The sequence below is a fragment of the Hetaerina americana genome, unplaced genomic scaffold (assembly GCF_022747635.1).
Source record: "Hetaerina americana unplaced genomic scaffold, ioHetAmer1.1.p SCAF_4, whole genome shotgun sequence".
Classification (NCBI taxonomy): Eukaryota; Metazoa; Arthropoda; class Insecta; order Odonata; family Calopterygidae; genus Hetaerina; species Hetaerina americana.
Genome location: NW_027286985.1, coordinates 98,638,954 through 98,655,521, shown reverse-complemented (window position 1 = coordinate 98,655,521; position 16,568 = coordinate 98,638,954). Strand labels below are relative to the sequence as shown.

At 44.7% G+C, this 16,568-nt stretch overlaps 1 protein-coding gene across 1 annotated transcript in view; it reads left to right on the top strand.

Annotated features, from left to right (window-relative positions):
- The window catches only part of sog (short gastrulation), a 510,027-nt gene that overhangs the window by 351,572 nt on the left and 141,887 nt on the right, over nucleotides 1-16,568 (top strand). The window contains exon 4 of the mRNA XM_071590828.1: nucleotides 12,159-12,221. Within this exon, the coding sequence (XP_071446929.1) occupies nucleotides 12,159-12,221 (63 nt within the window). The remainder of the gene's footprint in view (nucleotides 1-12,158; nucleotides 12,222-16,568) is intronic.

Sequence of the window (16,568 nt, the reverse complement as noted above, 5' to 3'; positions counted from 1 at the left end):
TTAAGTCACTTAAATCTCACTCCTGAAGACTCTCGCTGCAACGCGCGGGAAAATATTTCGTGTTCAGATTTGCTCGAAATCCGTCTTAGCATCACTGACTACGCCTAACGTTTTCATCAATTCTGGCGGAACGATGTTCACGTTGAAATTACACCAAAAAACTATCATAATTTCCACGAATTGGTCAATATTTTGGGTTGTATCATTCAGTTGATTGGAGATCAAGGTACATTTGGTATATACTGACTCACTCGGCCAACTTTGCTTACGTAATTCGTCCAGTTACATCGACCCCGGGCCTTCCCGCCGGTACTGTTGCAGCGTTACCATATGGAAGGGCGCAGGTGGGCAAGCATCCTCGAAACTCCGCGCTCGAACGTCGAAGGAGAGGCGCTGGGGATCTTATCGTTTACTTCCTTATGCACATGCCATTTGCGTTCGCTGGGCCTGCACTTCTTGGTAGTGTAGGGTTTCACGGCGGCGCGGCTTTCTTCTGCTAAGGGGTCAGAGGACCCGACGCGGCGGAGTCTTGAAAGCGCCAGAGGGGAATATGCTGATGAGCGGCTCGGGGTGAGCTGGCACCTTGCCCCGAGTGGCAGCGTGGTCCCCCATTGATTTATGCATCGTTACAACTTTCTTGTCTTCGTGTGAGGCGTTGGCCCGGCCGCCCTCACATATCGACGCGGGCTTGCTGATGAATGAACGATGCAATCAACTCCATTTCCTACGAGCATGGGCTGCGACCCAACGCAGTCGCCTTCACGCTCCCCGGACACTTGATGGAGGGGAGATCAGACTTCCAAGCAACTTCTTAGTCACCGGTAGGAGCAAGGCTTTTAAAATTTTTAGAATCGAGACACATTCCTTTCCGATAATTCGTTGAAGAGCCATCGTGCGCAGATTTATAATCGCTTTCCGTATAGCTTATGATGTCTACCATGGAAACGGGAATTCGCAGGTTCAAGCTTTTCTCATCTGATTGTAAAAAATGTTATGAAAAAATTTAATAAAAGTTCACTGGGGACCTTTCTCCGTTTCTCATTCCTGTACCTGCAGACAGCCATAACCTGTCACGAGACCTTTGGTGTAACGTTTGACCTATCAGTGTTCTACTTCAAAGGAAATGTATCTTATTTTATGAAAGAAACAATTATTACTAATACCTTCATCCCCACTATCTTCAATTTCAATTGCGAGATAAATAGTTAATTGAACACAAGTACGCAAAACGGTTGCTTTTCCTTATTCCGCCTATAAAAATAGGAAATATTGAGAGAATTCTCTAAAATAGCCATCAGATTTTATCGAAATCAAATCTTTTAACGCCATTAAGAAGCCTCATAACTTGCGTTCGTTTTCTGCGCAATATTGACTGACTGAATGACTATTATTCATTATTCTGACAGTATTTCCGATATTATTTGGTTTTCAGTGATTGATTTTGTGATTTACAACCACCCTTTAAACTTATATTTGAACTGCATGTATCTTTGACGCCAGGTCAATGAAGGTACAGAATTCGCAGAAGCGCTCTCTTTCCCATCAAAGCTCTTCTTGTTCATTTTAATGGTTTCGTCTCGTGCGAAGAACACTATCCGCCGTCGGTTTCTGAAGCCTTGAAACGAACAACCTTCAACCAATGAAACAACAGCAGAGGTATGGGAATAATTTGTGGTCCTTCGGAGCTCGTCTTTCTGGATTTTCGAGATTATTTCATTCACGCGCGAGAGAGAACGCACGAAATCCGCGGTGAAGGGGCCCTAGGGGGGGTTGACACTCCAACCCACGGAACGCCTCCCTCCTCCGCCAAGGGAACAGCACCGCCGCCGCATTCGCATTGACATCACGATTTCCCATCTCCATTAACATAGCGTGCCGAAATCGCTGTCAGCCGGCATCAAGCGTTTGGCGACTGACCAATGACTACCCATTCGCACCACGAAACTCCTTAAACGGTAAATGACGCCTTCGGGCGAAAGGGACACCCGACGGCGACGAAATGGGCGATTGTGGGCGGGGGCTCCTTCCCTCATTAGCTCCCTCTCCCTCTCGGCATGCACGCTCCCCTCTCTCCCCCCTTCCCCTCTCCTCCTCCCCACCAACCCCATCGCGTCCCACGTCTTCCCTTCCCCTCTCGCTACCCGGCTAGATAGCGGGGGACTATTCTTTGGCAGTTCCCGGGGAGACGTCTGAGGGGGCGTGGCCAGAGTGATCGGCTCCCACTGTGTGCTTGAGTCGCTAGAAAAGGCCTACTACCCCCCCCCCCCCGTTCAAAAGAAAACATTTCCATGCGAAATCTGTTGGGGATGTGGCAGAAATTAATGCGACTCAATGAATTCAAGAATATTAGGCGTGGGAGTATATTTACTTGGCCCTTATGGATTAAATACTTTTCGCAACATACCTCTGAAAGTGCATCCGTGTGAATTGCTTCAGATTTTGACGAGGAATATAAGCATGCAAAAAAAATTATTTTCAAAAATGTTTTCATCGGGGTCAGTCAATTCGTGACCGAAGGATATTTGACTGTTGAGTGCATCCATCTCAGAAACTTTTTTGTTGTGACCAAGAGAGTGTACCTGGCTGGCATGTTGTTCTACAGAAAACGTCGCGCTAGTCTACTCCACCGAGTGGACTTGTGCGATGTTTTCAGCCGTCTCGTTGATTTCATATCTTCGATGCGATGCGTGCGGATGCCTCACATGAATTTTCTCAAATCCTTGCGCGCCCAAGTGAGGAAAAAAATCAAACTTGAGTGGGTCTAAAAATTTTAATGAGGTGAGTGGTGAAGGGGACATTGAACTGGGACCGAACTGGAAAGGAAGGCTGGAAAAAAGGAATGTTTGCATTCGTCGTCAAAGCGAAGGGAAGAAAGAACTGATGCTGCAGAAATGAAACCGGAGCCCGCTAGTGTTTTTTTCATTCCCCGTTTTCCACTATGTAAAGAAATAATTCAGAATACATCAACTCATTTTAACATCCAGATCAGTCATTTTATTCCTAGGTACCCCTACTTTGGAAAGCAAGTTTTGTCGATAGTGAGTATAAACTTAAACATTTCAGAACCCACTTTATTATGAAGAATAATTTCTTATCGAGAACAATAGAATTGAGTACCAATAGAACCCCTACAGTACCTTCACTTTTAGTGAATATATTTGGTTTCGTTATATTATTCTCAAAATATCTACATCTTCGTGGAAAATGTTTTTTACAGTCTCAGATTAAAGCTCGACGACTTTCGCCATTTTGTTCGCCGATTTCCATGAAGGATGAAATCTGAAATTAACGCCCTAAAATATGTCTGCAAATAAGTTCAACATTTGTATTTAACTGTGGATCGCTTGTTTTGTTTAAACTCATTATATTGTCCCCATAAGGATATTTAAAATATTAACACCTACAAACTGACCCTATTTTTCTCGAATTTCAATTTTTGTATGAATGAAATATTAACATTTAGAAGAAATATAAAGGGTATCCCATCAAGCCTTACGCGAAAAGGCATACCTGTATCAAAACTGAATACCTGCCGAGTCTCCTCAGTGTACCAATGCCTATACATATCACAATAACAAGGCAATAGAATAAGAAACGACGTTTTATGGAAATCTATAGTGTCTGGTCTCGATTTCCAATAACGGTGACGGAAAATGGATTTTCTTTTTAGTAGTGACAGCATAGGTAATTCACACGATTCGGTGACAACCGAGTAAGATTTGGTCGCCTTCTTGAGAGCCTAAACATGTGAAAATTCCAGTTAGCGATGCTTTTTCTCGGAGGCAGGAAATTCGTAAATGTCAGCAGAAGGGATAATATTTGGGTTCACCATTTCCGTTCACAAAAAAACATCTTAGATGCTATATCCCTTGTGTTTTTTAAAATACCATGCATCATTTGAAGGAGCTTAATTTGATGGCGCGGACGCGAAACTTGCTGCGAAAACGTGTTGCAATCAATTATGCGTGAAGACATAATGCGAACAATTAAATTTCAATCAAAATTAAGTTTAATATGATTATCTTCCACTTAAATTTAGTTGATATAGTCATTTTATGATAGTTTTTGAAAACTGCAAATATTCAAACACATATGAAAAACGAATTGATGATATGGGCGTGTTGGAAGTAGGCATTCCTGTTTTCTTACTGCTTATTTAAAACTTTAATGAGGACTGGAAGGTTTTAAAATTTATGTAGCGAAAATATTTTCCCAAATTTTAGGAATTCTTACAAAGTTAACGTGAAAGGCGAGTCTAGTATGTGTTGAATCTTTCAGCATAAAACAAAACTGCGCTTGTACAACCTTTGCTCCAGTAGTACAAAAGGGTAATAAATTTGGAAGTATGGTGCAATTCATTTTTCAGTAAATAATGAATGAAGGTTAAAAAATTTAATTGTGTACTAAAACATCCAAATCACTTATTTCTATTTTTAATTTCACTGAACTGTAGTCTCTCTTCGGGCGGGTTTGCTCCAGTGTGTCAAACCGGTCTGCGAATAAAGTGTGAACTTACGTCGGAACCCAGATTATTTGCTCATTTCACCAGGGGTGGCTAATTCAAATACTTGGAGTCAACAGTCGACTTCAATGCGAAGCTTGATCCAGTATTGGAGCTTAGACAATTGATTGAAGGGGGTGCTATCTATTGATTCGGGTTGCAACGATACTTACTCTGCAAACTGTACGTATGCTGTTTCAAGACGCATATTTTCTATCGATATGGATATTCATAGAGCAAAGCATTCTGGGTCACCACTTGTTTTCCGCATTTCTATTTCCTATTTCTCATTGGCGAGCATGTCATCCTTTTTCCAGATTTTCTTCGTGTTTGATTCTGAATAGCTACGTTCATACGGTTCATCCTTCTTCGCTGCGCGTACCTCTAGTGTCACAGAAGTCGATCCTCCTTGACAGTTTTCGTTTCGAACCAAGGTCTGCATGCGCCAATGGCAAACGCGAACTAATGTCAAAGCCAAAAGAGACAGGTCTCATCTGGATTCTCATGTTATTCCCGATTTGCATACAAAATCCGCGATATTTCTTTAATTCGGCCGTTTTTTACCTCTTTGTTTCCGAAATTCTTAAGTTATTCCCGAATTGTGCCCGACCGAGTGGCCACACCGGCGTGATGTACGCTGTGTGCATAGCGAGCCTTGCGCGAAAGGTGGGCGTCGTGCACGCAAGCGCCGCGGCCGGAGGAAAGAAGGGTGAATGGCGGTTTTTGGTGGGCGTGGATTCCATTCTCTCCCCCATGCCCCTCCCCCCCCGCCCTACCCTCCCTTCTCATCCCTCTCGCCTCCCCCTTCGGTCTCCAAAGGCCCCTCATCACCACCGTCCTCCCGGGCAACACCCCGAAGAAGACGGGAGAAAGGAACGGCGAGCAGTCAACTTGAATGGCGCCCACACGCACACACACACACACACTAACGCCCCAGCACACACGCCACGGCAGCACATTCAAGTACACGACTCATGTTGTTTTGATACAAACCGCAGCCATGTTGTTTTTCGGATCCAGCGTGAATAACCGGATTCTTTCGGCGGCGGCGGCGTGTATGTGTGTTTGCTGCCGGGGTTGTTAACCCGGGAGAGGCGCGCGCGCGCGTCGCAAGGGGGGCCCGTCGGGAATTCATTCGGTGGGTGTTCTCGCTCGACGAACACCACCACCCCCCCCCCTCTCCTCTCCTCGAGAGTCACTCACCAAGTCCTTGTTCACTGCACATACACGTACAATCCCCTCTCTCCTCTTCCCCTCCCTCCCCTACGACCCCCTTCCCTTAATGGAGACTTAGCAATGCCGGAATTTGGCGAATGTGAACGACGGGCAGTCGTTAGAAGTGTCGCTGCAGCACCTTCGTTGCCTCCCGGGCTCATGTGCCCGGGTGGTTCCTTTAGATACATGCAGCGATACCCGGACTGAGAGGTTTTACTCCCGCTACCGACCAGAAATCTGTTCGATGGCATAGGTCGAAGGTCAAGGGAAAAGAAATGACCCCCCCGCCCTCTCATTGCCCTGAATGTGGGTATTTCATACAGCTAATCCAAGGCTAGGTGTGAGGTCAGCCCTGCCCTCAACCTTAGATTGCCACCTCACCATAGGGAATCGGGATGCTGAGGTGCCTAATGTACATGCTTCCCACCTCACAGGGCCCGGGGTCGAATCCCGGCGTCGGCAGATATTTTTCAGTGGTATCCCGATCCCTATTTGGGGCACTTTGAGTGAGTACGCCGTCCGTCGGATGGGACGTTAAGCTGCGAACCCCTTGGCGCCTTTCGTTAAGAGTAGGCTAATTCCGACGCCGGGTTTCTCTCCACCCTTCATCCCTCTCCTGTCCGTCCATAATGGCGCAAATGACCTCAGATGTCGGTCGCCTCCCTATAAAACCACTACTCACTTTGATACCTCGGCGATGTGATATCGTTGAGCCATCGCGTATTGCATATCATACGTCACAAATTCTCATTTCTCGTGCGAGTGGAGCCTGGTTTTTGCATTTCGGCCATTTTTGGGGGAACGTTTTAATTTTTTGTGAGGAGCACAGGTTGTGGGGTGTAGTCTTCTAACTTTCCAAGCGGGGATGTCCGGGTTTGAACTCTGCGTGGTCGATTCTGTGACGGCATGTAGGTCCCTATTCACGTGGATTTGCACCTCACGGTCCATCGGATATCGCTTCGAATTCCAGATTCCTTGTCGTCGCTCCTTAAGATTGGCCGTGGGCTAAGACATCAGTATTTTCTTTTACTTCTCACGTTCCTCGAATCCCAGCAGCCCTCATCCCCATGGAGGTCCACTTCTTGACCAATGTGAGATGTTATTTTTTTTTGGTTCCTAATAAACGACGTGGAAGAAATCAACTCGTCCATATCCGAATCCCTCGTTGAAAGCCGCTTGTGCTTAGAGCCTGCAGGTTTTTATCTCGAGTGCTGTGGCAGGATGCAATTGGCGTATTTTTCATAGATAACTCAGGCTTGTATTTCCCGCTACACATGCATCAAAGCATACGTGTTTCGACATAATTACGGCATATTCAGCTACATACATGAAGATGACGTCGTGAAATTTAAATGCGTTCTACACATTGTACAATGCGTTGCACAATGTTGTGTATTGTAGACAAAGTTTAGTGGAAAAGTACGAACCTAAGTCATTTATTGTCTCTCAGACAGCTTTTGCTGTTTTCTGTAAGTCCACTTGACGCGATTTGGGCCAAAGCAAACAATTTATTGACATTTCATCGCCCACTGACTATGGTATTAACCAACCAAGAACACATCATCCACGGACAATTTTGGCTGCCACTGCCTCGCTCTTTCGCTGTCACCATTAATATTAATAAAATTTCGCTGCTGAATGTTTTAATATTGATGACCTAAGTAATCCTTCTTTTTTTTAATCTCCACTCCATTCTCACCTATTGGTGAAAAAAACATCTATCCCAAGTGGTTAAGGCAAATCTAGACAATCGCGCACCTCGCACGCAAGATGACTGAAAAATTTGTTCCATAGCTCGGAATATATGTCAAATAAATTTGCCATTAATGCCAAATTGGTTCAAATTGAATGTTTAAAGTCCTGATATCACCCGTGACTTCTATTACTTGAAAAACTCAAGAAAATGTATGTCCACTTACAGCTTTTGCCGAGCAAAATGTTTCATTTTGCTTGCGACAAATTTAATTTAATTTTAGCATTTAAATATAAATTTCACCCATACTACCTGACATCAGTGTATACCTACGCTATTCGTGATTTTGTGGCATTAGATAGTATGGTATGTACTCTCTATGTTTTCTAGCATTGAGCCGACTAATTAGTAAGTCAAAAACCGCACATTAAAAGGGACCTTTGGGTAGATTCCTGTGGTCGCACAATAGAAATCATTATTTCCATGTGATAACTCGCTGGTTATCCGCAATACGCCCCGCCCTCAGAGCCCATTCCCCTGACCCGGAAGGATGTTTACCGGGTTGAAGGGGAAGGCAGATTGGCCACTTTGGGTATTCGCCCCCGACTGTTGCGCCCCCCGACATGGACCGTGTAACCCCGGTGGCGCACCTCGGAGGCGACCGTGAGAGTGGCGTGGGCGGAAAAACGGGGGGGGGACGACCAAGAGGTGAAAGAGGGGAGGGGAGCGCGAAGGAGGTCGCCGGAGATAAATGGAGCTGGGTTTGAGGTTAGAGCACGGCCTATAATATGTCATTGGTCGAGGGCAGGAAGAATAGGGGCCCCTTGTGGGTGGCGCGCCGAGGGCGGGACACGGTCACCGGGGGACCGTTACTCGCTATCCTACTCTCCCTTACTACTCCTTGCTTGCCCTTTCTCTCTCCCGCTCCGCTCCCTTTCGGCCTCCCCGCCCTCCCACCCGCGCCCCCTTGGTGCCCCCCATCCGCGAGGAAAACACACAATCCGGGCATAATCTGTCCCATCCATTGCCGCAAACCCGGTCGCCGCTCGGGTCGCGCGAGGGCCACCACCGGAGGCCAGCCCCCCGCCAAGGCAAGGGCCTCCTGCGCCCTCCGATCCCTGTATTCCCTCCCACCCTCGCCCCCCTCCTGCATCGGCACAACAAGGGCCGCACCATGTGCACTGCAGCAATGCGGAGTAGCATATTTTCTGGAGTACGATATTTGGTGGACAGTGCGGGCTTTTGAAACTGAGGGGGAGATTGGCAAGAGATTACACGAGGCAAGAGGTCGGTAGTGTGATGTTGTAGGGAGCCATGGACATGGAACATGCGGAAAGATTAAGTTAAAAGGATAAGAGGCCTTCAAAATGTGAATCTGGAGGAGAATGGAAGGAGTCATGAGGACGCGGGATAGGGTAAAGAATGAGGAAGAGGTGTGAAGGATTGGAGAGGAGAGAGAATTGGTGAAGATAACCAACGAAAGAAAAGTTGAATTGGTCGGGGCATTGTGTGAGGAACGAGTGCCTGTTGAAGACTGATTTGGAGGAAATATATTGATAGAGGGGAAGAGAGGAGGAAGAGGTATATATGATGCTGAAGAAAATGGTCAAAATTTGGGAAGAGTATGAAGACACCAAGAGAAAGACTCAGGACAGGAAAACATGGAGGTCAACCAAGGGTGAAACTGCCTCGCGGCAGATCGGTCCAAGTTGATAATGCTCTTTGACAGTTTTTCTCTGGTGCGATGAAACTCAAGCATCCAAAACTTAAAATTAATCGACAGCTCATCCATACAGATGATACATAGTTTGCCTGAACATCAGTAGGTATGTGAATTAATTCTTCAAAGATGGTAGTCTTGTCAGCAATTATTCTTACAATCATTCTCCGAGATGTATGAATGTGATTCGAAGAAAATAAGCACCAATTATATATATATATATATATATATATATATATATATATATATATATATATATATATATATATATATATACATACATCGCTTCTAAACCCCAGAAAAATGTATATCTTGGACAATTGATATCGTAGTAGTAGTAGTTAGTTTTGAGGGGAGGCGACCGACAGCTAAGGTCATTTGCGCCATAGGGTAAGGACAGGAAAGGATGAAGGGTGGAGAGAAACCCGGCGTCGGCATTAGCCTACTCTTTACGAAAGGCGCCAAGGGGTCCGCGGCTTAACGTCCCATCCGACGGACGGCGTACTCACTCAAAGTGCCCTCCACAAAGCCCCTCAAGTAGGGATCGAGATACCTCTGAAAAATATTCAACACCGCCGGGATTTGAACCCGCGCCCTCAGGGTGGGAAGCCAGTACGTTAGCCCCCGCACCATCTCGATCCCCAATTGATATCGTAAAACATTGAAAAGACGAAAACATTTTTATACTATAGGCTTTGTTTTATGTGGTTATTGTTACCTTTAAGCAACGGAATTTCATTGGGGTGGAATGAAATTCAGTGTTCCAGGCGATAAACGCTTGAAAAATTCACTCTCATTTAAAATGAAAGTTGAGTATACATTTTACTTACTTTCCAATGTAATTGGTTTCGCTGCGAGTTTCAGAGCAATCTTGTCGTTAACTAATGAGAAATAAATGCTCTGTCGTTAGTATGCGTATGTAAATATTGAGAGGAGAGGTAATGAAATATTGAATTTTTATTTGAGGGCATGGAGGGTGGAAGGGGGAAATTGCGGGGGTGAAAGGTATGACGGGGTTTGGAGGAGGGCGTGATGTGGACTCGGCCAAGGCTCCAACGAGTGGAAAAGTGGGCTGATAAAATAAAAGTGCTCCAGCAAAATTTATTTGCATTGACAAAATGAAATGTATTTATGTAAATTTTTAATTAGCTCCAAGAGCAAAGAAGTCGCTCAATTGGTTTTCTTCTGCTCGGGATAATTTGACAGCTGGCGTCCCAATTCCCGTCATGAGAGCAGGCGGCTTTTAGAGGCTGTTTTAAGAGGACGGGGCATAAAATCAATAGCCATTGCATCGCCAGATGTATATCTAAACAACATTTTGTACTTTTAGACACAATCATGTTTTTCGGGTCATTTCCCTCGTTGTCAGCTGCTAAAGTAGGTCGATCGAGTCGCAATGGGCGAACGCGGCAACGGCCCTCACTGAGTAAATATGACTCTGCGCATAATAGGTTGATTTCAAATAGGAGCATTTTAGGTTTCTTATCTCTATGCTGGAAATAGAGAAGCAGGATGTATTTATGGGGGAGCGGGATTCCATTAGTTACGATTGGTGCCAATTTTTCCCCGCGTTCATTCAATTCCGGAACAAATCAATTGATTACTACAGCTAATAGTGTTACCTCCCGGGATGGAACGTTTGCCATATCAGTTATCCGCTCAGCTGTAAATTACTCTGATTCGTTCAATTCCAGGTGAGTACACGGAAATGAACGATTGCTGAACGTTCAGTAATATATGAAACCGTGCCTACTGAACTCTTTTTTTCACCACAATATACGTCTTGGTGTATCCGTATCCTATTATAATAATATTTTGTGCGGCTTTTTATAAGTATATGAATAACTGTCATAGGCATCATTACGCAATGACGCGAGTGATGTCGTTCCTTTAATCATTCCATTAGTTACATTTTCGGATAGTATGATTAATTCACATCGATCTGTTCTTCGCACCAGATAGCCGCCGCTATTTCCGAAACAAAAGCTGCTCGCACCATTTCTTGATGGCGTGGAAACAGCTCGGGAACGATAACATCGCTGCTCCTGATATAAAATATTTCCGCCAATCACTCTAGATATCTGTTTCTCTGAGTACTTGCTCGTTGATTTGTTTCTATGGAGTAGAGTATCCTCGTATGTCAACTTGAATGATTGCAGTTTGGATTCCTGGTCCCTATTTTGGCTTAGAAATGTTGATTTATATATCTAAGGTTTTTCCAGGGATAGTATTTGTAGCATCACTTTGTACAGGTTTTCCTTTGGAAATAAAATAATTCAGGTCTTCTGAAACAATAACGCTTAAAATAAGGAATTAAAGGCCAGATATGTAGACCTTAAGGGTAAAAATTTATTTTACTGAAAATTTTTAATCAATTTTTAATCAAAATCTGTGGAAAAGTACGAGTCTTTCTTTTTAGTATGGATAATCAATTTCCCTTTATAGTGCGTCTTCCGTGTATCAATATTTAAAACTAACATATAAGAATTGTATGTTTTTTTTATTTTCAATATACTTCCCAAGCTATACGAGTAGAGACCAAATGAGGTATGATTAGGCATTTGGTGAAAGCGCGAATAGGCCAAAAAGATTGAGAAAAACAGTAATGGTCCAATTTCAAATGGGCAATATTGTGGAGCGGATCAGTCGCTAAGGCAGAGCCCAAACAAGTGGTGTGTCATTCTTCTTGGCAGATGAAAGAATCGCCTTTATTCACGTTTGGCAAAACCGTGTGAACGGTTCAAAAGGTGTCGGGTTGCGGGTATCGGAACACTCGGTTTGATGAAGGCGTGTGAGATGGATTTAAATCTGTTGCTCGTGGCGAGAGTTTGATGAAAGCAATATCGATATTTTGATGTAGGGACTCTTAGTTTCTTATTTTGAGCTCATAAATATACAATCTATGGAATGTTTTATGAAGATTTTACTCTAGCTTTAAGTGCAACATTCTCCAGAGTTTCCGCAGAGGACAACTCCACTCCCTGTTAAGATTCCCTTAATAGTAACATCTACTTTCATTGTCTTTTCAGGTCCCGATATCGTCCAAGACGTCGCTCCTTCAGTCGCGGAAGAAGATGAGAAAAACATGAGAGGTATTGTTGCATTTTGTTAAGGATTCCCTTTGCGGTTTCTGATGCTCCGAGGCGCCACGATGTGGCCAGAGAGAAAAATATTCCCATTGTTTCACCCACCATTTCTGCATGCATTAATATTAATTTACATAACTGGTTATGCACTGCCTTAAACTTTTAACCTCAGCCTACCTCCGTGGAGTCATCGAGTATGTATTGAAAACCGTGGTTTGTAAATTCTCATGTTTATTTGAACCCAATCCTTAGCAATGGTTCCTATCTTCTATTTTCTTAACAGTTGAGAGTTTTCATTTATCTAGAACTTTCTACTGTGGCATCCATGCCATACAAATATATGGTGGCCAATTTAATGATGATTCAATTCAGGAATGAAACACTTAAATTGCCATAGGGTTAATTTTGAAGGATTCGATACGTTGTGATAAATGTCCGATCTTTCATATCCAGGCTTCACTCAATCAAAGTTATAATCGAAGGGTTTCTTCGGCGTCACTGTCTTTGGCTGGCCCGTCAAGCTGCTTCCGCTGCTAAAATGCTCTCCTACTTAATTAGGTAACCAGAAGAATTCTCACGTTCATGCGAGCGGACCCTTTTGGCCCACGTCGCCTAGGACTCCCGGATAGAGGCGTTCACTTGAGCCACCGTGTTCTGCGTTCTGAAGAAGACCTCTCTCCCCGGCAAAGTTCTTTGAAGGCGATCCGACTTTTTGTTGTTTTGAATGCAATGCGGGAGTAAATTGGAGACAGGCGGGTGACGGGCGGTCGAAAAAAAGAGCAGTATTATTTTGACCATACTAGGATTGAGTATGAATGTCCACTAAAGTTTCTTTCCGGGCATTTTGAGTGATTCTCCATTATTCTAAAGATCGTGGAGGAATTTTGACCACCACTAATATGCGTAAAATAATCTCACTTCCATTGGAGCTTCATTCTCGATTAATTTATTACGCTGCTCGTCCTGAGGTTATATTCTTATAGGCATTCCTCGCGCTGGTTCCACTCGGAATAATTTCCGAAATGGTGAAAAATGCAAGCCGGGCGAGGGAAAATTCCTTAGGATTCACCCTTTAACTATCGGGCAAAAGAATTCATTCCGGGATCAACGAGCTTATGGGATTTTCGCCGTCGACACAGAGACACTGACTGGAATCTGAAAAATGAATCCCTCTCCACACAGTATGGTGAACCCTTCGTCTCTCTCTAACAATGGAAGCGGCTTTCAATACCGCCATTATGACTTCCACGGCCCTCATTCGCGCGGCGCTACCCCGAGGCAGAGCTCCGGATGGAAGTCCAGGCACGGCTCCGCTGCCCCATCCCCATTTAATAACGCTAATCTGTAGGAAAAACCAACGCCGCAGATGGAATAATAACGGCCTCGATGACACGAATAACGGCGAAGGAGGCACTTTCATGTAATCCTCACACTACTCTCTCTACCCCCCCCCCCATCCTCCACATTCTCCTGCCTCCTTCAAACCCCCAACCCCACAACCCCCCTCTCCCCCGCTCTCTCACTGCAACCCACCCCACTGCAACAACACCAACCCCCCCTGCCCTTTCACCGCCCCCCCAGACGCGCTGTCGAAGAGAGCAATCGCATTCCCTGCCGTCCCGTGCGTTCTCAGGCCTCCGCGGGACGGATTAAGCAGCCTCAGATGCCCCCCCTTCCGCCCCCTCCGCACGCCGCATCTCAATTCAGCGCGTCCCGACCGCATTTGTTATTAGTTTGTCTCCCGCGTGATGGGGTGGGGGGTGGCGAGAACGGGGACTGTTCTGGAGGGCGGGAGGTAATTGCGCCTTCTCCCTTGGTGGGCTCTCTCCCCCCCTCCATCCCTCCATTTCCCCCCGCCCCCGTCCCCTCGACCCCCGAGAGGCTCTCCCCGCATGCGATCCGGGGAGATAACATCCCTCCATGTCCGCTTTGGGCCGCAGACCTCTGCGACGGACGAGCTCCTCCCGCACAAGTTGGGCCGTGCGGTACTCATTCCCTCTTATCGACCCCCGACGTAAAAGATAGATCGATTTGACGGCGACAATGCCCCTACAAGGCGATTATTAACGGCTCTGCCTATTAATAGAGTCAATTTTGGGTACATCTATCAATATGGCTGTATCAAGTAATATCGGAATATCTAGCAATAACTAAAATATCACTGATTTGCGACTATATTGTCTTGATCATCATTTCTACCACGGTTAAACGAGATAACTGTACACTAGTTAGTTATCGTAATGTAAACTAGGCAGTATCTTCATCATGTTACGGTTCCTTAAAATTATCCTTAACGATCAATGGACAGAATGGGCATATTGATTCAATACTTCGGACGTGGTTAAGTATGTGTTGGTACTCTGAAAATTCAATTTGGATACCCCTTTTTACTAAAAGCCAATGGAATCTTCTTCCGCTTGCCTCGGGAGCAGTGTGATGCGGGACGGAGGGAGCTTGAGGGAAAGCAAGAGGAAAAGAGTTACTAGTTTTCAAAGCATTATCGGATAACGCATGTAGGAAGTGTGTCACCCCATCGGCTCAGATACGTGGACGGTAGCGGGAGAGTAAACGGAAGGATACGTGTAGCAGTATCCTTCCTGGCACCGGAGGCGGACGACGAAACGAGGCACGCGGAAAAGAACACGTCAAGACTGCAAGGGGAAGAAGTGAATGGGGCAATTTTGACCCGCAATGGATGTATTGTGATCACAAGTTTAGGGCAAAGATAGGACGGCTCCATGTTACTAGAAGGCATTTGGAAGAATAAATCAGAGGCGAGAATCATCGGGGCGTGAGAGAATCAGCATAGATTACAATGAAATCTAGAGGGCTGCACTCAAATAAAATTAGTGGATAAACAAATCGCTGATGTATTCGCACAATGGTTGAAAACAAAACCCATTTTGGAAAACTCTACACTAAAAAGTAGTATATCCCTACCAATACGAATGATTCTAAGTCGTTAACTTCCGGACCAGAATTTTAATTTCGATGAAAAAGGTGTTTGTGCCACCGAAATATTCAAAAACCAAAATCTGGAGTGACTTTTTTCTGAGTTTTGTATGCCATCGCTACGCCCGTGACTATCCTTACGTTTATTCTCGCGAATAGTTGGCGTTTGTGCATTTAAACTGGTAGAGTCCTAGTAATAAAATTATGAATTCCTAAGTGATTAATTTACAAGATGTCATAATTATAAAAAGTAAATTTTCCTGCAATCTCATTTATATAGTATATTCCTGAAGGACGATTCTAGGGTCAGCAGAGAAATCATCCAAAGTGTACCAGTCAAAGATTTCTTAGGAATTGGGAAATTTTTCATGGGACACTTGTTTCCCCAACAATTATTTACTTTTTAGTAAAAATGGCAGTTAATCTCCCGGAAAAATCTTTAATAAAATAATATATACTGATACGAATTTTGTTACTCGATATTGGGCTCGGGGAATTCATTTAACCTTCACATGATTATCATTTTTTGATGCTCAGGGGACTATCAGCGGGGCAGCACACATTCCCAGGCATTTCAACCTGAATAAAATTCCATTTGTGAGTCATAAGGAATGTAGACGGTTTATAATCGAGGAGATCGAAGAGGACCTCCACCTGCGCACCGAATTTCCGCTATCCCTGCATCATCTGCCTCCGTTTATACGAGGGTCATCCGGAAAGTAGTACCCGTTCGTGCCGCATGAAGTGCTGACGACGCGAGTAGCCGCTGGACGAGGTCAGATAGCTTCAGTGGCTTATCTGCCTTCTCTGAGCCAAGTTGCGTGACGCTAGCATTGCCTGTGTTGTTTCTGTGATTGTTTACAATGTTTAAAAAAATTGAGAACGCCGCCAGTTGTGAAGTGAGGGCAGTGATTAAATTCCTCAATGCAAGAAACGTTCGCCCATGTGATATTCATCGCCAATTAAAGGAGGTGTATGGAGACAATGTAATGGACGAGTCGTCTGTTCGGCGGTGGTGTCGCAACTTCAACATGGGGAGGGGGAACACACACGACGATGAGCGTTCGGAGAGACCGTCTGTCATTACAGACCAACTGGTGAGCTCAGTTGACGAATTCGTGAGGAACGATCGGCGCGTCACAATTGATGACATCTGTGAGCATTTTCCCAATGTTTCTCGAACAATTGTTCATGAAATTGTTAAACACCATCTGCATTATGCAAAAATTTGTGCAAGATGGGTCCCTCGCGTATCTCAATGAGCTGGCGGCGAAGGACTATGCAGCAGGAATACAGAAACTTGTCACACGTTATGACAAATGCCTTAATTTGCTTGGAGATTATGTTGAGAAGTAGTTTAAAGTATCCTCTTTCAAATAAAATTTTTTATGTTTGTTAATA